This window comes from Parasteatoda tepidariorum, chromosome 3, assembly GCF_982258835.1.
Source record: "Parasteatoda tepidariorum strain Cologne lab strain chromosome 3, Ptep-v5.0, whole genome shotgun sequence".
Lineage (NCBI taxonomy): Eukaryota > Metazoa > Arthropoda > Arachnida > Araneae > Theridiidae > Parasteatoda > Parasteatoda tepidariorum.
This window is the reverse complement of record NC_141757.1, coordinates 108,866,401-108,891,568: the sequence shown is the minus strand read 5'-3', so window position 1 is coordinate 108,891,568 and position 25,168 is coordinate 108,866,401. Positions and strand designations below refer to the sequence as shown.

At 33.4% G+C, this 25,168-nt stretch overlaps 1 protein-coding gene across 3 annotated transcripts in view; it reads left to right on the top strand.

Annotated features, from left to right (window-relative positions):
- The window catches only part of LOC107443971 (uncharacterized), a 288,826-nt gene that overhangs the window by 250,702 nt on the left and 12,956 nt on the right, over positions 1–25,168 (top strand). For all 3 annotated transcript variants that reach the window (XM_071184277.2, XM_071184272.2, XM_043038901.3), the window contains 10 exons: positions 9,010–9,240; positions 10,925–10,980; positions 12,332–12,404; positions 12,488–12,646; positions 15,423–15,558; positions 17,661–17,943; positions 18,382–18,525; positions 20,310–20,427; positions 21,399–21,801; positions 23,801–24,051. In XM_071184277.2, the coding sequence (XP_071040378.2) occupies positions 9,117–9,240; positions 10,925–10,980; positions 12,332–12,404; positions 12,488–12,646; positions 15,423–15,558; positions 17,661–17,943; positions 18,382–18,525; positions 20,310–20,427; positions 21,399–21,801; positions 23,801–24,051 (1,747 nt within the window). In that variant the 5' untranslated portion in view covers positions 9,010–9,116. The remainder of the gene's footprint in view (positions 1–9,009; positions 9,241–10,924; positions 10,981–12,331; positions 12,405–12,487; positions 12,647–15,422; positions 15,559–17,660; positions 17,944–18,381; positions 18,526–20,309; positions 20,428–21,398; positions 21,802–23,800; positions 24,052–25,168) is intronic.

Here is a 25,168-nt window from a genome sequence, read left to right as displayed (position 1 = left end):
ATTTATTAGTAGTTATTTTTATGTTGTACACTACTTTTTAGAGTACAACCTTAGAATATATTTTTCAACTTTTTAGAACATACTTAGTTCTGAACGTGTTATCTCAAAAACTAGCTATCTCGAAATTGTTTTAGCTTCCTTTCAATTTTGAGATATCCGTATTACAAAATAATTTTGCGTACACTGTATTACAATAATTTTATGAATTACGTTTTTCAAGTAAATTTAAAATGAGAAAATATTTTTATTTTTGTCAGATCTAAATCGAATACAGGAGTTCAGTACAAAATTATTGTACCTTGCGCTTTTCGTTTTAGATCTGAAAAGAATAAAATTATTTTCTTCGTTTAAGTCTACTTGAAAAACGAAATTTATAAAAATTTTATTTTATTATTTTCTGATCTTTAATTCTATATCTGTTATCCATTCATTTAATCTTTTTATAGGGTCGGAAAATAATCGATATATCGATGAGCGGTACATTTTGCTTGCATCTTTTCGAAAACAATTACAACGTATAGTGTTATAAAATTGTAGTCAAAGATATCGCATAAAAATCAATTCACATTTATCTCATGTATTTCTGCCGGAAATACATTTTGTACTCCACTTAAAAGTTAGCATTAACGTAGACCTAACGTGTAAGTGTTTAATTGTTTTAGTTCTTTAAGATTGTAAATTTCAATAATAGTTCTTGAACTCTGTCATTGAAGGTGGGGAATAGAGAAAAAGAATTTACGAGCTTCGACATGTGTTAGCAGTTCATCACTACCACCCTTTAAGTTTTCTTTTAAAAATGCCGCCTCATGCCATTTAGCATTTACGACACTGTGACTAAGTATCTAAAATTACAACAGTTGATGATCGTTAAAGCCACATTCTTTATTCGTTCCGAGAAGTTGAAAAAATAAACTTCATCTATCAGCAACTTTATAATGAAATCTTAATGCAACTGGATCGTTGCTCATTTTAAGTCTGCTGAAAATTCTTTTCTTTTTTTTTTGTATCCCTTTAATCTGTTTTCTAATTCGATAAAAATCTATTCACATCAACTTTAAAAGTGCCAACGCTTTTCAACGGGAAATTAACTTTTGTAGGGATTTTACAAAAGTTTGAACAATAGTAGTTCATAACACGATTTAAATCATTTTCCTGTACAACAATGAACTGATTTCTTTCAATGATATTTAAGACTGCAATAAATGTGAACGTTATTATAGCTCAAAACATTTATAGTGTCGCGCATCTTTGAACCGATTTTTCTATATTCCGTCGCAAGTTAAGAAAAGATTATTGCGATATGGGATTTTAAAAAAATCATCCACTAGATCCATTTTATTTCGTTATCAAATTATACAAATATGCTTTCAAAACAAAATAAAAGCTTTTAAAAGTTAAACACATCCGACAGAAATTTAATTCATGCTATCTTTTACGATATATATCACAGAATTATTAAAAATATATAATTTCGAAGTTACTGGAATCCTAGACTTGGCGACATATTTCGATAAATGAAGAGACATTCGTTCTTAAAACGAAACAACTATATGACGTTGCAAGAACATTGGACTTGATTGGATCACTAAAAATGGCGCTTCTTATACTGACATGCCTTTAACAAATCAAAAGCGAGATAAGGAATTTTTATTTTTGTTTCACTGTAGAAGAAGGTAGTCTGCAAGAGACAATATTAATTATTCTTTTATCAGTTTCTTTAAATGCGAAATAGAAAGATGTATATTTGTTACGATTTTTAGATATCATTTTTATTAATCTTTATTACTTGTTAATTGATATTCGATAAGTTTTGGTTTCCTCATTTCACACGATTTAAGAAAGAAAGCAAAAAGAAGACTGCAACGTCGTTTCAAGAGTTGGCGATGTTGATATACTTTCGCGCTTTTACCATCGATTTGGCGTACAAACAGGCTCTCTCCATATGGATAATGGTTTTTTCTTAACTTGCAACAAAGAATAGTGTTAAAGCACAATGATGTTTAAGATAGCGATGACAGTTCAACGTACAATAGAATAGAACCTAGATTTTCCGAATACCTCCGTTATGCTAGGAAAGTTCTGAAGTATTTTTCTGTAGCACGCTTAATTTTTTTTTTATCGTTTTCAATTATGTATTTCGAAGCTTTCGAAACAAATTATTTCTACTGCATTTCTTAGAACATGACAACATATGAGCGTGACAAATTATGAGTTTGTTAGTTGGTGGATTTTGTTTTGCTACAGAAATCTGAAAGTTGTAACTTTTGTTGTATCATCTGTTTTTTCATTATTTCTAGGATATTTAGGTTTTGTTATAGAAGTCTGAAAGTTGTAATTTTTGTTTTTTTCATCTGCCTTTTCTTTATTGCTTAGCGTAGTTCATTTAGATGGTCAAATCTTCCACTTCGTCAAATCTTCAATCCTTCCACTCATATTTTACGCAATCTGACCTAGGCCTAATGAATAAAATCGTGAAAGAAACACGTGAAGATAATCAAATTTGAAAATTAATGATATCCATTAACGAATTATCGAGGGTCTAAGATTGATGAAATTTGCCAACGATATAAATGGGTCAGTAAAAAAAAAAAAGAATACCGCGGTATAAGACAAGAGACAACACTACAAATGGATTATAAGATAAAGTATCTTTATATCTATTTGACAAAACAAAAAACGTTTCATCATGGTTTTGCTTTTATATATCCCTATTTTTCAAACAAAAATAATCGATTTTCAGAGTGTATAAATCAAAATACAGTGTAACTTCGAAAATGTAAATTTTTTAATTATCTGAAGAAGATCCGATTTTAATTACTTAGGATAATTAAGGTCTTACTGTACTGATAGCAGGGGAAAAAAATTAAGAAAATTTAATCATTGGTCCCTTGCTCCAGCGATTAAATTTTCCCGCACTATTGTCCAAACTAAAACACGAAATTAAAAATAAATAGATATAAAAAAAACACAGCATACTATCATTTTACACCAATTACTGGTCCGATGGACTACTGATATTTTATTTTATGGTGGTCTTTAATGGTGTCGGACCAACTGACCACTGCTAATTTTTAGACTTGCAGATAGTGTAGTTTATCTTTGAAATTATTTTCTAATAAGAAAACACAAGATACAACAAATTCGACTGATTCAAGGTACGATACTGGAAAACTGACATGCAATCTTGAATCGATTTTTCAATTCATAAAATACGTGATATTTACAATTGGAACGATTTTATTTCTTTAAGTACCCATTTCTGGTGCAGTCTGGAAACGATTTTTTTTTTATCAATTGAACATAATGTTCCCTTGCTTTAGACATTTTTGATCCTATTTAATGTTGGTACGTACATGCTTTGATTTTTAAAATTACAAATATTTTGCACTATATTATATCTCAAAGTACTGATATTATGGTTAAATGTTTATTGTGATGTGAATTTGGAATGTTTTTGTATAAAAATGCGGCACATGAAATTTACATAAGAGAGAGCTTGTTATTAGACCTTCAACTTATCTTATTTTCTCCTAAAAATAATTAAATATTAAACCATTGCATAATTATCTATGAAACAAAAGCAAATGATTGCGTATTCCAGAAGTGCAGATTTTATTGAACACTTTATTCAGATGTAAATTTGTCTTTTGAGTAGCAACGCCCCTTTTCATATTACGTTGCATGGCTGTTCTTCGATAATAAGGACTCAATAATTTTTATATTTATAAAATTAAAAATAAAGATTCAAGGCAAACTCAATTTGGTTTTGCTTAGTTTATTTCAATTTCGAAGTAGATTATAGTTTTTTTTAATTAACATTTTGAATAACATCTTTTTAATAAAGACCGTCAGTTTTGTCATTTTAAATGGTATGAATAGCTTGTTAAGATGCTATTTTATGAAATACAGTGGTTTCTATGGTAAGTATGAATGTCAGCCGACAGCGTCTGTCTTAAGTGTCTTTATAAATTGTTGTGCAAAATTAAAGAAAATTTTTATTGCGCCTAGGTTAAAGCGATAACATTTAAACCATGCATACTATAATATCTATCAAAACATCAATAAAATAAAGCCGTTAGGTTCATTAGGAAATATATTCGTATATCTTATAAAGTTTTTTTCTTCATATATTTAATATTTATTTGAAATATTATAATTGTAATACCCACATACAATATAAGGATAATAATAACGTTTGTACATACTCTTTTTATTGATTTTGATTGAAAATTATAGTTTATTTTCAACTTTGAAATGTTATGAAAAATTATTTAAGTGGATTGGTAACAAAGATAATTATTGTCTTACCTTATTTGTGATATTTCAGTGATATTATTTTGTCAATTAATCGATGTTATTTTTAAAAACGTTTATAACATTTTAAATTTTTGCATGCAATAAAAATTTAAAAAAGTAACTTTAATTTTCTAGGTAGGAAAAAAACTCTTACAGAACTCTATGTGTGAACTCTATAGAGAACTATTCATCTTTTAATACCAAATTGTGTTTCATATAATAGCAACGTAATGTTAGAGATTACTGAAAGGGTGCAGATTTTTTTTGTTTTTTAAAATAAATGCTGTTAATTTTCTTTCCTGTTGTTAATGTTCAAACAATATACATTTTTCAACATAAGTGTTATCTTGAGCCGTTGTGGCAAAGGGGATGGAGCGTTCGCCTTCTAATGATGTGAACCGAGTTCGAATCCCAGCGTTAGCCAGTCTATACGAATTCCGCACCCGGCTCACATCGAACTGACGTAAAATATCCTCAGTGGTAGACAGATCATGAGTTAGAGTCCCTTCACCGTCGGGCAAACCGTGGGAGGTTTTCGTCGTTTTCCACTCCATCTAACACGAATGCTGGTTAGTTCCATCAAAAAAACCTCCTTGAAGGTAAATTCCTCCCAATATTTGATCCAAGAGTTCCCTTGACTTCTGGGTTGGGTTCAAAATGACAAGGTGACGGAGTTGAGCATTAGTGGTCGTAAACTCGAAATTGGGTCGGCTGTTCAACGACGGTTATAAAATAAAATAAAATACGTGTTATCTTGACATGAAATCACGAGCTTGTTTAACCTCCACATTGAAATATTTTTCTTCTAGTAATTTAAAAAAAAAAGAAATAAATATATATATATATATATATATATTAATATATAATTAATATATATATATATATATATATATATAAATTAATATATATATATAATAATTAATATATATATATATAAATATATATATATATAAAAGAAATAAATATATATAATATATATATATATATCAAATCTGAACAATTTTCTAAAATAAACTATTTGGAACAAAATGCTAATAATCTGAGATTTCTTTGAGATACCTCAAAACAGTGGAATCTCTCAATTTTAATCTAGTTTGTTTTAAAATGTATTACCCTGAGCAATTGATGTTATTTTTCTTTACTAGTAGTATTTTTCGAAAAATTTATTTAACTGAATGGCTTTATATAGAAGAAGGAATACTCTTAAAGCCATAGTTCAATATTTAACGAAATTAAAACTCTTACGAAAGCTACATTAATTGTATGCGAAAAATTCAACCATTTTTGAATACCATGTTTGCAGACTTTAAATGCATTTAAAAAAAGTAGCTTCTTCGAAAATAATTCTGGGTGCCAGTAACTCTTACTCCAATTTTTGGTAAATTTTAGAAATTAAAAACATTTTAAAAATTAAAAACTGGCTACTACTGACGTAATACCTAGTTTTTACTTTCTAAAAAAATTTCAAACTTATGAAAGTTACTGAAAATCCTTGTAAGAATAAATAACCCTTTCACAAATATTATTATAAAACTGTTTGATATTTTTCAGTTGAGTTGTATGCGTGTAAGTTCTGCAACTACGACATTTGAAAATGGGGGGAAATAGAATTGCCATTTACTCACTGATAAATGTTTAAATAAATTGAAGAAAATCGTTAGTTACCGTACAAAAAATGCTGTTTTGAAACACCGTCACTTAAAATGCGTAAAATCTTATTTCTTTCATTAATTCATTGCGATTGAAAAGATTAAGTATTTCATTATATAAATAAGCAAGATAATCTTTTAATACGATGTTCTCACATATGTAAACTATTAAAGTTTTTCTTTAAAAATGAAAATCTATATTTCGAAAGTTAACGTTGTGTAAAGATTGTATTATCCAAGTTCCAGAAAGGAGTAGCCATTGTGGCGACAAGATCGGGAGTTTTACTGCCAAGGGGAACAATCCAAAATTTGCTTAATGCAAATGTATTCTATATTTAGCATCGCAAGGCTGAGGACAATGAAAAAGCTTTTTGTGATGTGCCAAGCACTGTTTTCATTCTTCTCACTTTTGACTGCAGATCCTATCGTCATTCATTTCACCCTTTTTGCACGCGCCAGTGTCAAAACGTTTCCAATTTGTGATTCTCATCATAGATTTGCTGAGAGTTTTTCAAGAACATTATAACAGAGTCTAATGAAATCGAATTTGATTGTTGTGTGGCAATAATTTTAAATGAGACGGGATAGCCTGGGTAGCAGGGCTCTGGACTCACGTTTGTGAGAATGGGAGTTCGAATCCAGGCGGCCGATGACTCCCCGTGACTGGTGCACGTTCAATCTGTCGGGTCAAAAAGTCCTCCATGTTCCCATAAACAATTATACGTCTGGGGGTACTGAATTGAAGACGGATCGTTGTCTGGTTCAGGTCAAAATTACGATCTGTAGATGAAAAAATGGATGCATGAATGGGTCCACCCTATAAACGGGAGTGACGTATGGATGTGGTAGATGTTAAATTCTTGGCCATGGATGGCGCCACTAGAAAGCAAGAACAATCACCCCTTGCCTTAATGGCCTACGACAGCAACAATAATTTAAATTTTTGACTTAAAAATTAGTTTTTTCCCCTTTATAGTTTTTTTTTTCTGGCACAAGTGCTTAATTTTGAAGAATGTTGATTTAGACTCGCTATACATGATTCTAGCATTGCACGCAGCATAAACTTACATGTGTCGATCTTCGTTATCTATTAAGAAAATATTTGATTTCAATTTGAATTGACGTTTGAAAAATTAAAAGGCTGAAACAGGCATTTAGCAATAAACATTTGCTACGATCAACTCTTAAGTTCATCCTTTTCTTCCAGAATACATTTATTTTATTCTCAGAATGCTGTTCAAGCTTCTACAGCAATGCTTTCACCGCTTAAAAGCGGGATAACACGTACTCTCGTGAAATGCAACACTAAAACAAAAAGTATTCTTATAAATCCTTTAGCCTCTTATGGATTCCTACTTCAAGTACAAATTCTCGTGTGTAAATGCGAAATATTAGATTAAATCCTAATTCACGTGATATATAAATCTCTGTGATAGCATCCGTACGAGATTTCATCGACATAAAACTTTGGCCCCTTGCCTTCATTTAAAAGGATTCTTTCAACTTAAGAGCAGACTTACACTATTTAGCATAGGTCTTTCTGACCAATATAAATTTCAAACATTGCTATTTCCTTTTATATGGGATTGCTTTTGGAAATGGCATCCAACTTTACAAACTCATTTAGTTTACGAATAGATTGAACTGCTTTGATTGAAGAAATTGAAGGCAGTCTTTCTCCAGTTTACAAAGGCATTCCTCGTACTCACACGTTAAAAGTTTGTACAGAGGTGATAAAAATGTATGTTAACAAGTACAAAGAGGCATAACACGTTTCTAACGATTGTGTTCCCAGAAATAGGTTTAAAAGATGGTGGGAGCATAATCCGCACGACGGCTATGGTTGAAATCATTGTACGTTGAGATTTCAAAGAGCCTGCCATCTCAACCATTCTATTAACAATCTTTATATAATTCTATTTTGTGTTGTGATCTCACAAGAGGTGTTGCAAGCAAGTTTTCAAGTAATGAGTATTCATATAAGTAGTTATTACTGTGATTTGGCAGTTTTACTTATCCTATACGTAAGTTTCGAAATAATGGGTTACAACTAATCACATGGTTGTGGCTAATTGCGTGTTTGTGCATGGCTTGTTAAAATTCTAGCTTTAAGCCTTGGTTTTCTTATTACGCTTAATCAATTTTCCAATCAAATTTAATTGGATGCCTGCAAACCACGTCACGCGTGTGTGAAGAACCTGGTTGACTGATTCGTGCATGGTATCGCTTGCAAGTATCTAATTAACCAATTTTACGAACAAAACAATCGATTGCTATAGCTTACATTACTATTTTATCAATCGTTTTTGTCTATCCAAATATTGCCATGGTGTTGGCAACCATCCTTTTGCCTGCTCTATAACAAACCCTAAATTTTGCTGTAATTTTTTTTATTATCATTATTTTTTGGCTTGATGGATACTAATAATCTAACCATATCATCTAAGCAAATTAGAAATACCTCATATTTATCTGAGGTAACATCAGACTGTACTCCAAACTAAATTAAGATAGATAAAACTTTATTATTGTAAATATATTCACGCTATATAAGTGTCGAAACAACTAAAAAAAAATTATAAAACTTTATACATTTTATTTGCTAAAGTGTTTTTGGAGACATATGATACCAAGTCCACTCTTAACTAAGGCTCCTATACTCCAATTCAGGGGCTCTACTCCTAAAGACATAGTAATTATACATCAATTATCGGTTACTTAAAAGTGACGTCATCGTAAGAAATCGTGACATTTGTCGATTCAGAAGCCAGTCAGTTTCGTTTACTCGCGTGACGTTGCTTACAGATATCTAATTAAATTCAATTTAAATCACATAGTTAGGCATAATCACTTCACTTTTTCTCGAGTTGCAAAGATCCAGTTTCTAGTGAAATTAACTTCAACGTAGCGTAGTATGCTTAGGCTAACCTTAAAAAATAGCATTTCTTAAGAAGTGTTGCCACAGATGAAATGGTTCATGTTCCCTACTTCAAAAAGTTACGCTCTAAATTATATTTATGTAAAAATTAAACAGTACTTAACGTTATTATTTTTCTTTTTACAGCCAGTGGAGAAAGTCAGAAATCACAGAGCTATTGGAACATTTCTCTGGACTTGGATCTGTTACAAACAATCGTCAATTTTTACCCAGAGTGGTTCAAAGATTGCAACATGAATGCGGTTGCTGAGGGCAAAGATACGGACTCCATGTGTCTCACCTCCGCTGACCTAAAAAATTCTATCAAATTACAAAACGGCGACTCTCTACACAGGCTTCTAGACAAGAACAAAGAATGTAAGAACACAACATATGTAGCATGACTTCACATTGTTCTGTGCACATTAGGAGTTCAGGCTTTGACATTTCGATTTGATAGGATTAGGATTGCATTTATTTGATGAAACTGTTTCTAAATAACTCTCAACATACAGAGTACAAAATTTTAAAAAAAAAGTGAATGCCCTGAATAACTTTTGATCTAAAGATCAGATCATCACGTACTACGACTCAATCTTAATGGTTCGAGGACCTAACCTGAAACATATGCTAACGAATTATAGCATACCATGTTTTAAAATCGAATTTTCGAAGAAATTTAATAAAATTAAATTTTAATGTTTGAATCCAATATACCTCAGAAACTATTTGAACTATTTCGTTCAAATGTTTAATTTAGCAGTTGAAATTATATTCTTTAAAATTATATAAAAAAACATACAGTGTATAAAATTTTAGAAAAAGTGAATGCCCTGAATAACTTTTGATCCAAAGATCAGATCATCACGTACTACAACTCAATCTTAATGGTTCGAGGACCTAACCTGAAGCATATGCTAACTAATTATATAGCACGCGATGTTTTAAAATCAAACTTTTGAAGAAATTTAATAAAATTAAATTTTAATGTTTGAATCCACTATACCTCAGAAACTATTTGAACTATTTCGTTCAAACTTTTAATTTAGCAGTTGAAATTTCATTCTTTAAAATTATATTTAAAAAAATTGTACATCTTGCAATTCATATTTTTTCAAATATTAGTAAATAAATGAATAAAAAAATAATAAACAATTATTAAAAATAATTTTTGCGCAAAAATTATCTTTCGGTAAACAAATTTCACAATTGTGCACAAATATTTCTCTTCTTTTAGGCTTAAATAGTTCTTGAGCTACGGTTAAAAATGCAAAAATTAACGTTTAGAGGTTCGAATTTTTAACTTTTCTCCTGATAAAACTATTGGAACAGTATGATGTTACCCCTCATTCGTTGAGAGTCAAAAATTCCGAATTTGTCGGGAAAAAATTTATATTTATTCAGAGAAAGTACGTTTGTGTGCCAGATTACGTAATTGAAAATATCTTCTGCTATAACTAATTAGCATAGTTCAGGTTGAGGCCTCGAACCATTACGATTCAGTACTTGGGAAAGATCCGATCATTAGATTAAAAATTTATTCAGGGAGTTCACCTTTTTATTTTATACACTTTTTTAGTATCAATGTCAAGGACCGACTAATGAAAGATGAGGTTCATAATCGGATTCAAGTTGGGGTGTCACTGTTTCAGGCATAATAGATATTTTATTTTCAAGATTTAGTAATTACAGCTATTGGAAGCAGTTTAATCATTAAAATTATGTGACTGGTGGAAGATAGTGAAAAGTTAAAATTTCTTCTGCATATTGTAATTCTTGCCATGAATACGAATGGCTTCATTTCCCTCCTTGGCGGTGTCAGGATGCTGTTAAAACGATATTAAATTATCATTGCCATACTATAGAAAGAAAAGATTGTCTATTAAAAATAAATTTATCAATCAATGTTATTCGGCTACAGAAAACACTTCTTTTTCGCCTCTGCTCCATACGAATTTTAAACGTTTGAAAAACATTATAAAACTTACCCATTTAACGAAATATATTATAAAATTTACACATTTTTTGATATATAAGTAATTGGTTTCTTATTTTATTTTAGCTCTAAAATCTCCTCCAGCATTCCATGAACATAGGCAAAAGTTAGTAAAAGCAAGAGTAAGTTATATTTATATGCATATAATGAAACAGAATAAAGCATATAATGAAATAGAATCAAAAGCAAACTAATCTCCAGAAATAATGTCATTACATTAACGTGTCAATATGCTTATTAGTACTTAACCATAAAAAAGTTGTACTACAATGTTGTCTACTAACAGTTCAAAATTTAAATGACTAATTATGTAGTACTTTAAAATTGAAAAAAAAGTAGTTACAATGAAAATATGTGTTGATTTGTTGCTGAGCAAAGCAAAAATTGAGTAAAGGATTTTTAATAAACTCTGCATTCATAAAATAAGATTTCTTGAATTTTATGTTATAGACTTTCCACACAATAAAAAAATGTATTAAAACAATATTTAATTGCATGAATTCGCTTTTGAATGCATGGAAACGCCTAGAAATTGTTTACAAAATATTATTTTTCTTTACAAATTGCTTTTGAGTTAGCAGAATAAATTAATATTCTGCATAATAAATTAACGTAACCTCTGTGATGAAACAGGGTTCTATCGACGTCCGAGGCTTGAAGTCCATCCAGATTCTGATCTATGGCTACGAGCTGGTCTTATCTTGCGCCATTAACTTGGCCGATGCTCTGTGCTGATCATATTGCCACCACAAAGCCGTTGGTCTCGAAATCGTTAAGTTTCAAGCATTTCACTGACAGACAAACTAGCTGTTGTAGAACTGCTTTGCTTTTATTTACATTTGATCATATATGTTTACAATACTAGAAATTTGAGCTTTCAAACTATATATCATGCTTCTTATCATGTTTTTAAGTTCTTCATTTCAATATCAGCTAAAAACGTCATGTGTCAAACTATTTTTCGTGGGTAACTTATAATAAATATGTAGTCTTTTCCATTTTGATCCGGGCCCTTGAGAGCTTAAGATAAATACAGGTTCTACGATTTTACGGTTCTTCTGCTTTATCTGTTTCCCCGTTTTTCCGTCAGATATTCCTTTTTACACAGTCTTGTTCTCTTACCTTGAACATAAATAATTGTAACACTTTACCTTGAGTTAGGAGCACGGATGCATCCGGCTCTTGCTTCCATCAAATTATGCATTTCAATACTTAGAGATAAAACGCTCGCTTGAAACTATTATTAAGGTTATCTGCAACAGTTACCTAATTAAGCATACAGATTTACTTAAATAAATAGACTAAAACTCCAACGGACACTTAAAGGTTGAAGATGAATTAAAAGTTTTGTAATCTGAACAAAAATAATTATAAAATGTGTATCTATGCATTTCTAAAATCATTAAGGCATAATTTTGTGAATTCCTCTCTGTATTGTCATTTTTCGAATTTAAAATTTTTTTTCTCCTTTAGATAGGTAGTATTTTAAAGCATAAACTTCCAAAAGAGCTTGACAAGCATGATATAATTCAGCAAGCACTTGAAGGTATGCTATTATTCATATTTGTACACTGATTTCGTTCGCAGTTCATGTTTATTTAAAAGAATCTTGTGTATGTGTTGTTTCAGAATCTGCCAATGATTCTAGTTTTCAAGAAAGACAAAAGCCCGTCAAGAAATCTTCTAGAACGGAATCTGTACACAACCGATATTCACACAACTCAGCAACATTAGAATTAGTCAAAGAAAATATTTTTTCTGATGAACTGTTGGCAAAAGCAGTTCGAGGTAAATGTTTGATCTTCCTTTTTTGCAGTTATTAAGAGAATGGTAGCTATTTCTATGATATTAATTGGATATAGCGTACAATACCTCAATAATAACGTACACGTTTCGTGATCTCATATGTCGAAGCTAAATTAAACTTTTTTCAAGAACCTTTGAATGGATGATTCAACCCGGAGCTCATTTTATTTCGCTGCTTTGCTCTTTATTTAATAAATCGGACTATAAAATGACTGATGCAAGGTTGCTTCATAGTTTGAGCTTGTCAACAAGCTCAAGATACGAACTGAGCATGCTTACATTGGAATATTAAATTTAACCGTTTAAAAAATTGGACTAATTTACTGTGCAGGCAGGAAAAATATACATTAAAAAAGAAATTGAAACAAATTCTGGGCGAATATAGCAGAGTCACAGTTTATTTTGGTATGTTTGTTTCAAATTTTTGTAATTTTCGTTAAACCATAACTTAATGACGAGGTTGTTTTGATGTACACAATGGGATTATATTTATCTCATAAGGCCTGGTTTCTTAGCCTGTCGTCCTAAACGTCGGCGTCAGCTGGAAATCAGCGCTAACCTCTGATTGGTTTATTTGTGAGTTTCATAGTATACGTCATCGAACGCTTATCTTGAACTTCAATTGCCGTCCAACTCAACTGCAGTTGGATTACAGCGTGACGTTAACCACAGAAGCAATGGCGGACAACATCCAACAGCACATTGAAATCAGCCAAGATTTTGATTTTGACATTAAACATAGCTTCTTCATTAAACATAGCACTCTTCATTTAGCTCAGCTATAATGTGTTTTTTCTTGAACAAAGTCATTATTTGTTCTCTAAAACACTGGTCGACAATAACAAAATCAATACAAATTCAAAATAAATATTTGTTTACGTTATTAACGCATGCGCAATGAGAGATAATGTCTGCGTTGGACCGACTGCTCACGCTGAGCTAACAAAAAAGTATTTTTTTGGCGTCAGATCTACGTCAACTTTCCGCTGACGCCCAGATAAGGCGTTAGTTCTAAGAAACCAGGCCTTGAGCTAACAAACCAGTATTTTGTTGGCGTCAGCGTGACGTTGACGTCCCGCTGACGCCCAGATAAGGCGCTTGTCCTAAGAAACCAGACCTATAGTGATATCTGGTATTACTTTTTGGCGTGAATTTGTTGTGAAGAATAACAGGAAAGAACGTAAGACATTAAATGCATTCATCCTTTTTATACACTTAATGTTTCAACTGAACAGTGCTGTATGCACACTGTAAGCGTAAAAGATCGTAAGATTTCTATATTTCTTTTAAGAAATATTCTTAATCTCTTCAATACGTGAGGATGCGATTGTTCCTTCATGACCCACGGTATCATATTTGAGAAGAACCTTTCCTACACCCATAACCACGCAGCAGCCCATAACATGATGCTACGGATGTGATTTAAATTTTGAGAGTTTTATTCCAATTTTCAACTAACGGCTGACGTTCGTTATAATTTCGAAAAATGCCTCACAGACCTTCAATATGCGCTTTCGGTTCGAGTATTTTTTTAATATTTGATTCGGGGCATTTAAACATGTAAACAACTGCGTGTTTTTGGCTCTTTCGAGAGTATTGAGCACGACTGCCCTGTGACTTTTTGTTTAGATTTTCTCTGAGTTGGAAAATAATGGAATTCTTATTGGTTTATATGGGCTTGTCGTTTGCAGTTTGTATGTTTTGAACCAGTTTTGATGTACACCAGTATTAAGTATCGCGAGCATTTTATTACAGTATATTCAAGTACTATCAATGTAGTGAATTGTGCATTTTGTAGCGGTAATTATTTTATGTGAATTTTTAAATGAAATGAGGCTCAATGCCCGGTCCACGAATATTCTCGGAGGGCGAGAGCTGTGGAAGCACTTTCCTTTTTTCACCAACACTGAATTTTTAAATATGTTGCTTACTATAGGTTATGCGTTTCAGATCCAACTTGTCTCAGAGCATTTGGGAAATATTTTATGAAGCCACTCCGTGGAACCTGTGCGCTTGATGGTACGATTAAGTTGTTAATGCAGTAGCTCCATTTTTATGAATGTAGCTACCATTGAATACTATAATTATGACTTGTCATTTACAAGTAAACCATAGCTCCCAACTAGGAGGGGAGAAATGTTTACACAGTGATAGTACAATAACGATTAAAGAATGAAGAAGTTAAGTTACTTCTCCAGCATTTAAAAGCATAACTACTGATTTAATAATATGAATCGTTTGTAAATACCTAAGGACTAGCTTTTTACAAACAGGTTTTTAGGCTAAGAAAGGTTTTATATTTATTTATACCTCAAACAAGCCGAAAATTCAATTACAAATATACTCAACAGTGATTGTTACCTCTTCAGCATATTTAAAAAAATAAAGCATTCGATCATTTTATAGAATTTTTTAAAGTTATTTTTAGAAAATAACAATGCATTGCAATAGAGGATGCATTTTAGATAGCTGCTGTTAATGTAACTTTTCTTTTAGTATAAACATCTGTATTATAACTGTAATGCCACACTAAACTCGTACAGTGAATCTTGTGGTGCAACAATCTGGCTGTCCTCTTAAACAAGTGACGAACTTATCAAGAAGGAAATTAATTATTTGTGCTAGTTTGGTACTTGATTATTAAGATAAACTTAGAGAGGGAGTTATGTAAACAATGGTGGTCATTTTTTCAGATATTTTAACATAATTCCAATGCATAAAATATGTATGAGTGTTTTTAGTGTATTCTCTGTTTCAGAAAGTGCATTGGCCTTCAAGAGACCATGTAACACACCTTCTCCGAAAATGAGGTTAGGCCTGGACGACGATAGCTGTAGCGACGATATATTCTCGCCATCTCCCCCTTACGAACTAAACGAACATTCCCAGGGCAGGTAAATATACTTTCCCAAAATTATTCAGCACAAAATATAATATCAGTTAGAAATTCTTTCGAAATTTTAGAATTAGAAATTTTTATTTTTTATGCAACAGGCACCATACATAATTGATCAAACTATAACAAAATTTTGTAGCATTTTTTTAAAACTTTTAATTTTGAATCGACCCGAGTACTAAAATTTTGTGGTACTTATTGATAACTTGCTATTTTGAACCTATTCAAGGTCACGAGACTCCTGGCAAAACTTTATAACTTGCATTTTCGAATCTATTCGAGGTTCTTTATATCTTATAATTTTGAACCTACCTTAGTTCATAAAATATCCTGCACTTTTTTAAAACTTGCAATTTTGAAATTTAAAAATATGTGACACTTCTATGCAACTTGCAGTTTTGAACCTACATGGGTTTAAAACTAGTTCAGTAACTGAGTTCTTTCTGAGAATACAGGGTGTCTCAAAAGTTCGTTGCCAAACTTAAAGTGTTGCTCTGTCATATCATGATGAACAAGGTTTAGATAGGAATTTGTGGAAGAAAATGCAAACTGTGACCGCTAGCGGCAAATGTTAGCAGGCTGTTAGGGAAGGGAGATCATTTCAAACGACATCGTTGCAGAAGTAGAATGAATCGGTTTACTAACGTAGAATTGACCGATATGATGTACATGCATCGTGCTGCGGATGGAAATAGACGAGCCGTGGAACGGATCTACCATGAGCGCTTCCCAAACAGACGTCAACTAAGTGGTGATTCTTTGGACAATTGTTTTTCATATTGCGAGAAGCAGGAAGTTTCCAGGTACGTAACCACATCTTTCGAGAACGCATTACATGCTCACCTGTCTTGGAGGAACCTCCAAGACCTCCAGGTTGTCAAATTTGTAGGTACATCGTTGCAGCATTGTGCTCATTCTACACGAAGACATGCTACACCCTACCACGTCCAAAGAGTACAGGCACTGTTCGATAACAATTCTCCCAAACGCGTTGCATTCACTCGCTGGTATTCGCAAAAAACTAGTCGCACAGCCGGATTTCCCAACGTGGATTTCGTTTACTGATCTTTTACACGGGATGGTGTCCTGAACCTAAACATGTGGCACGTGAAAACCCAAGGTGTACACGTGCCAATGCAAGTAAACAACGTTTCACCATAAATGCTTGTGGCACGGTATTATCGGTGGCATGTTAATGGATCCTTATCACATCTACACCTCGAATGAAATATTTATCGTATTTTTTCAGTATTGCCGGTTCTAATGGTTAACTTTCCAGCAGCTACACGCCGAAACATACGGTTTCAGTACGATGGAGCATCTGTAAATTTTAGCAATTAGCAAGGGAATATCTCTATAGGACATATCCTGATCACTGGGTTGGCAGAGGTGGACCAGTCATGTGGCCTCCACGATCCCCTGACCTGACACCCCTGGATTTCCACCTGTGGAGAAACATGAAGTCCATGATGCACGAGAAACCCATAATACTGGACACGAATCTCGTTTCCAGGATCGTGGAAGCAACAGTACGTGTCCGTTACATACCTACCCATTTTTAACTGCGCCGTGAATCCATGCGCTGAAGTACACAACTTCATTGCGAATGGAAGGAATTTCGAAAATTATCTGTAATCTAACCATATTCTTCAATAAAAGTCATATTAACACATCTTTCGACATCATTTCTTTCTCTCCCTCTACGCGTGCGAACATTGCCCGCTAGAGGTCGCAGTTTACATTTTTAAACGCAAATTCCTACGTAAATCTTATTCGTCATGATATGAGTGACCAACACGTTAAGTTAACCAATGAATTTTTGTGACATCCTGTATATTCATCACTGCGGATAAGAACAGCTCACTCAATTTTAACGTAACCTTAAATATTTAATATCTATGCTGGGGGAAATGGTGCTAGCATACTTTACCTGTCAACTTTTACCTGTCATACTTTACCTGTTAACCAAACCTATGAAACCAACAATTTTTAGTACTTTTTCTAAGAAAACAATATCAATGCACGAAAAGAATCTATATATAATTGGGAAATTCGTTTAATAGACTTGTTAAGAGTGAATCGTTTTCATTCCATTTGCAGTTTGCCGTCGCTGGAGGCAAGTGAACCCTCTCCGAATCCCAACCAGGGCTCTCCATGTTCCGGGATCACGTCCTTTTCCCTGTCACCTCCTAGCTCAGTGTCATCTCCACTGTCCATCCTTCCAGCCGTTGTTTCACCTCAATCGACGCACGACCACATCGCCGAATATATTGTCCACATGCAACAGCCACAGAATTGTGTGAAAGAGACCAACAAAAACAGGAAGAAGACGAAGCCAAAAACGCAGCCAAAAGCGAGAACAATCAAATTCCACGAATACAGGGTAAACATTTTCTTTTTTCACATTTCCTTTATTCACTTTGGCATGTTTCTGAAGCATGTCGCCAAGAGATGGGTACTTTCCAAAGAAAAGCCGCCTTCTTGTTTACCTCTTTTCGCACATACAGTCACAGAAAACAAATGATATAAATAATTGGCTTAAGCACAAAACTACGAAGATAACTGACTGGTTAATCCATGATTTTATTTAAAGCAAATAAATGAGAGCTACAATAGTATGAGTAACAATTTCATGTATTCTTTTTGTCCCCTATTGTGAAAGTATAGGAAGAAACGCTGTCTCTGTCTTTTCTTAAAAAATGTGTTTATTTTATGATCGCTTCAGTTTAAAGAGTAAAATAAAAAGTTCCAAGTATTTTGTGACATGTAATTGAAACAAAAGTTGAGTTTTTGCTATTTTATACTAAAAATTTGTTTTCAGGGTCCACCGAATGCGAAAAATGGCTCGTCCACCTCCAGTAGTATATCAGAGTCACCGCCTGAGCTCAACTTCCAGCAGCGACAACTTTTTCTAGAGTTACAAAGCGCATTCCACCAGTCCCGTCCTCAAGTCTTTGTTAGTCAGGTTAGTGCTTCTATAAAAATTAGATCACCATCTGAATTAGATCAGTTTAATCTATCCGTAAATGAAAAACTTTACGATCGCTTCAGTTTAAAGAGTAAACAAAAAGTAAAGAGAAAAAGAAGTACATCAATACAATAAAATAATTCAAAAAATTTTTTATGTAAAATGTTGAAGATTTAAACTAAAAGGATAAATTGAAAATATAATCATAATCTTGAATTGAAATTATTGTCTTAATAAAGAACCTACAACGATACTATACATCGGGGATCATCATTAGATTAAGCGAAACGCGTTTTAGTAGTTCATTCCATCAAAATAGTGATTAACTGTATTCACTTTATTTTGGAATGACATTATTGTTCGCGGCAAACTCATGATGATGAATTTGATGTTGTTTGCTTTTTATATTTTATAACCGTCGTTGAACAGCTGACCCAATTTCGAGTATACGACTACCAATGTTAAACTCCGTATCCTTGTAATTTTGAATCCGATTCAGAAGACAAGGAAACTCCTGGATCAAGTAATGGGAGAAATTTGCCTTCGTGGTGGACTTTTTGATGCAACTAAACAGCGTTCGCGTTACATGGAGAGAAAAACCACAAAAACTTCCCACGATTAACCTGACGGCAAAGGGACTCTAACCCATGATCCGTCTACCAATGAGGATATTTTACGCCAGCACTGTGGTTGCTGCGAGTCGGATCTGAAATTCATATCAACCAGCCATTGCTGGGATTCGAACCCAGTTCACCTCATCGGAAGGCGAATTCTCTATCCCCCGAGCAACACGGCTCGTTGTTGTTACCTATGTCATTTGCCAACATCAGCAAGCCTACTTGAAAACCAAGCGAAGTTTTTAAGGTAGACGGTGCGTTTTTTATTTTTCAGTTACGTCATCTATGGCCAAGAATACGATTTCTGCCTCATATGTACGTCACAGCCCGTTTTACAAGGAGGACCCATTCTTACTTCATTCATTCATCTACAGATCGTAATTTTGACTTGAACCAGAGAACGATCAATCTCCAATTTAGTACCTCCAGAGTTGTTTTATTTTTTACATGGAGAGGAAAACCTCCTACGATCAGTCTGACGGCAAGGATACTCTAACCCATGATCCATCTGCCACAGAGGATATTTTACGTCAGATCTGTCGTCGGTGAGAGACGGGTGACTAATTCGTGTCACCTAGCCATCGCTGGGATTCGAACCCACGTCACCTCTTTGTGAAGCGAGAGCTCTATCCCCTAAGCCACCGCGGCTCAAAATAAATGTATTATATTGATCTTAATCTCTTTGTTCGTTAAATGCACATGCTATCAATGATCCCTTTTATAATATGTCTCATTTAAAATTCATTGTAAGAACAGCACTTAATATATTCCGTTTAGATCCGTATTTGAAACCTGGTCTGTCCCTTCTAACTTTCACGCACGCTAACGGATGGAAACCAAAGCAGATTTAACGAGCCATTTTTGATTGTATAAAGCTTGGAGATTCGTGACACAAGCGTCTCACATTCCGTGGGCAAAATACAATCAACTAACAGGTTCTCATTTACATACGAAATTTCCGTGTACAGCAAGAATTATCCCGAGAGAATGCAAAAAAAACTTCATTGTTAACTGTTTTCTGAGCCTCAATCACTTTAACCGATTGCAACTCTTAATTTCAAATCGGTTTAATTATTTTATTTTCTACGATTGTTTCACATATTGTTTTAGTAATTTAATAACATATTTGTCTCTTGTAAACTAATAGCATATCTTATTTTATAGAAAAGTACAGGGGACCAAACAGGACAATCCAATCAAAAGCCAATTCCATCCAACAATCAGACCGAATCACAAAGTTCATCGTCGCAGAAACTAATTTCAAATTTTGAAGATTTAAAAGGTAACATATTATACCTTACTAAAACGCGTTTACAAAAGTTTATTTAATAATATACACTGCGAAAACTGTGTTGTACTATTTCGCTGAATTCGATGTTTAACAACCCAAAAAATTGTGTGAAAGAACAATTTTTTTCAAGTCAACACAAAAAGAAATGAGTAGAATATTCTTACAGAATCTTTTGTGTTTTCCTTCTGCCGTCTAAACTTTTAAAGTCTGAAATTCTTCGAACACATTCTTCTTCTACGACAAAGAAATAAAAAATTTTAGTAACAAATTTCGTTATCACACACCTAGAATTCTTTAAAAAAATTGTTTTGTCATTAATACATTAATCACTCCTGATAATTTGCGTATTAACGACATTTGATCTCTTGATCAATTGCAAAATACTCTATTTTATTTTAAATTTCCTTAACTTAAAAAAATAATTTAAAAAAAAACTATGTTTTTGAAACCAAACACAATTTTAATTATTATCCATATCTACTATAGATAATAACAAAAAAGCATCGAAATGCAGATAGATAGATAGATAAGTATAGATAATAACAAAAAAAGAAGACATGCTCAAAAATTATACATCGAATTCTATTTTCCGGGGCATATAATGTACAAATATTTATTTAGTTTTTCATTGTCTTATAAGCCAATGAAAAACAAAATGTACTTAAATCTTTACTCAAAATTGTGAGTATTTGTGTGATTTTCAATTACTTAGAGCTAAAAAACAATCTATTCAGTGATTCTTAAAGAAATTGGTGGAAAAATATGTACCAAGCCCGAAAAAACTTCAAGTGGACCGGTAACTTTAGTCCCTACCGTGCATTCTTGGTTTGCAATATGCACTAAGTAGATTTTCATTTTATTCTACAATAGATCTCCTTTTTAAACCCATAATTTTATTTAATCATTTGAGATTGATTTAAATGTCTGTCCTCGGACTGCAATAATGATGTTGTCTTTTTCAGTGAGCGACCTCAGGGCAGAACTGAAAAAGAGGAACTTACCCGTATCGGGATCCAAGCCTCAACTCATCGAAAGACTGAAATCTCACAACCCTTCATCAAACGACTTGGTGGCATCTTCAGGTCAGACGCTGGATCCCTCGGATGTGAGTGCGATAAGTGTCGACAGCCTGCTTCTCGACAACCTAAACACCATTCCAGTGTCCGGCACACCTCTCAGTGCCGATAATGTCAAAGACTTTTTGAGCGCCCTGCCAACCGACGCCCTCTCTTCAGCCCTCATATCACTGGAGGACGATGCCATAGACCTCGGAGACATCGGCAACTCTTTCACCTCACTCACCAACGAAGAAATAGTTCAACTTCAGCAGATCTGCATCGAGAGGTTAACGAGGGATCTAGAGAGGTACATTCAAAAATTTTTCCCAGCCTTTGAATATGAATTTATAGACTGTTAAAACTTTTTAGAAACCATCTTTGTAAATGCAATCAGTATAACTCCACTAAGATATTGATAAATAATAGAAATAGAGTATTCTTCATGGGTATGAATTTATTCACTTTTAAATACCATCGTTGTAAAAGTAACATCGTTGTAAGTGAAATCGGGATGACTCCACATTGACCTCGATAAATAATATTCTTCAGGTTCAATTTACTGACTATTAAACGTCTCAAAAACCATCTTTAAAAGTGTTTCAGGATATTTTCACATAGACCTTTATAAATAATATAATATTTTTTTAAATATATGAATTTAGTAATTATTAAAGGTTTTAGAAGCCATCTTTGTTAGTATATTGGGGAGGACTCCAAATAGACCTTTATAAATAATAGAGCATCCTCCAGATAGACCTATATAAATAATAAAGCATCCTCCAAACAGACCTATATAAATAATAGAGCATCCTCCAGATAGACCTATATAAATAACAACAATATATAAATAATAGAGCATCCTCCAGATAATCTATATAAATAATAGAGCATCCTCCAGATAGTTGTTGTTGTTAATTTACGTCGCGCTAGAGCTGCACAATGGGCTATTGGCGACGGTCTGGGAAACATCCCGGAGGATGATCCGAAGACATGCCATCACAATTTTGATCCTCTGCGGAGGGGATGGCATCCCCCGCTTCGGTGGCCCGACGACCTGCGCGCGAAGTTGAACACTTTACGGTAGCACAGTTTAACGAGGACCAATACCGCACACCCTCGGTCCCTACGCAGACTGATCCAAGTGGTCACCCACCCGCACACTGACCGCAGCCAGTGATGCTCATCCTCCAGATAGATCTATATAAATAATAGAGCATCCTCCAGATAGACCTATCGTGTGATCAAGAGCTCCTCCAGATACATCTTTATAGAGCTTTTTGGATTCTCTAGCAAGATCCTGATAATTTAAAAAAAAGCCCTCAAGATTTTTTTAAATGTATTCACAAGTTCAGCGCGACGTCCAGGTATTAGAGTGACCTTCTTTTTACCGTCAGATTTTTTTTTATATTTCAAATGGCATAAGAAAATCACTAACTCTTACAAAATAACAAGGAACACGAATTATACAAAAAGAGATACGGCAAGGTAAAAAAAAGTTAATGCCCCATTAGTATATGTTTAGTACTTTAATACCTTCAAGCCACGGAGTCCCCACGCAGAGCCGAGCATCCCATCAAATGGTTCCTGTCCATGACTTCGTCTTTCCCACAGAATGGGCAATTTGGACTCACAAAAATACCAATACGGTGAAGGTGGTCCACCAGGAAGTCCTGATCAACAGCTGGTTTAAATTCCGAGACAACTGATGCTGCAAGCCGAAAGTAGACCTCTTAGCTGTCAAAGAAGTTACTAGGATGCTTCGCGGGGAGATAGATCTACTATCGCACCCCACCGTCATACTGAATTTGTAACACCATGTCATCAAACTTAGAATACTTCATTTATTCCTGAAACAGTAGAAACGATTCTGGCTTTTATGCTATAAACTCTACCTTTATTCGAGAGTAATAGAAAATAGCGAAGTTTCAAAAGATAGAGAATTCTCTTGACATGCCTGGAAAAGAGAATAGTACATTAACTTAAAAACTACAGTTTTCTCGATATTTTTGTTTCATTAATGTTTATATCCTATTTCCTCGGCATCTTGTTCAAAAATTGATAATCAAATATTACTTTTTAAAATAAGTCTTGTTAGAAGCGAAGAAAAGTACTGGCGTATTTTCGTTTCAAATTTAAACCTACTATTTATTCTCATTTCCTAAACGTTTGATAATGTTAGATTCAATAAAACTTATATTCTGTGCACATACCACAATAGTACACTTTTTTGTATCTTAACTTTTTTACCTTCTTATTAGTTTGTAACAAGGTGAACGGGTTATGTATAAATGATTATTTTATTTCAGATCCAAAAGAAAATTACAAGAATGTCAACAACCTTTAATAACAACCACAACTGCAAAACCATCCCAAGCACCATCTTTGGTCACAAAATCCTCCTCCCAATCCAGCAATAATAATTTTAGAAATGGAGAAACAACAGTGGGTAACAATGAAAACAAAACAGCACAGAAGCAGATCATACAACAGCTCCTGCAACAAAAAATACAGAGACAAGAACTGGAACAACAGAAATCTCAGAGACAGCAAAGCACTTGTAAGTATAAACAGTTCGTAACATGTGTATGTACTTATGTCACATCTGATCGCCGTAGTAAGAGAATGAGAAAGTCATTGGTCAAATGGATGGTGTTTTCAATATAAATGTAAACAACAACAATCTCGAGCTCTACTTCCTGCTCTATACCTCTTTCTATGACCTGCTCTACTTCCGGTTCGAAAGTATACAGCTGTTTTTAATAGAAGAACTAAATTATATAATTTCTGAGCTCAAATCTGCTGTATTCCATAAGATATTAATAATATTAAGTAATTCTGGTGAGTTTGAAGTGAAAATTTGTTTTAGTTTTTTTTTAAAAGGTGACGTGGTTGCTAGATTTAGAAAGAACTCGCTTTTTTAGCTGTCCCAATTTGCCCTCTTTTTACTTGCTTATTGCTGTTTGTTCCTGTTGCAAGTCGTGCACCATTATGGGTTAGTGTTAGCATATTGTTCGAGCAGCGAGATTAGATTTATTTTACAAATTATCATTTAGGTTTAAATTTCGAAGTTGGTATATTGTTGAAAAGGTAAGAAGTGTTTTATGCTGTTTGTTCCTGTAGCAAGTCGTGCACCATCATGGGTTAGTGTTAGCATATTGTTCGAGCAGCGAGATTAGGTTTATTTTACAAATTATCATTTAGGTTTAAATTTCGAAGTTGGTATATTGTTAAAAAGGTAAGAAGTGTTTTATGACGATTCTTATGTCTTGAAAAGACAGGTCTTCAAATCATGATTCTTTTCTTTTTTTTTTAACAGATAAAATAAACCAGGTAACTAATACACGTATAAGAAATACTACTCAAGAGAATCTCAAAACACTGTGAGCCAAATGGCTTCAAAATACACTAGAAACAGTAACCCGGAAATATAGGTGGTAGTAAAGAGCTTGCAGGGCACCCTAGTGTAGGAAACACCATCCATATATTTTCCAGCGAAAAACTCATAAATCAGGTTCCTTTCTTCAAACGGCAATCGGTTGTGCGTGAATCGTACACACTTAGAACGGTCTTTTAGCAGTTTATGAATCATTCGTGGTCTTATCATTTATTGTATTAATTTAAATCTACTTAAAAAGAGCATTTCTTTTTTACCAATATAATATTGCCATTATACC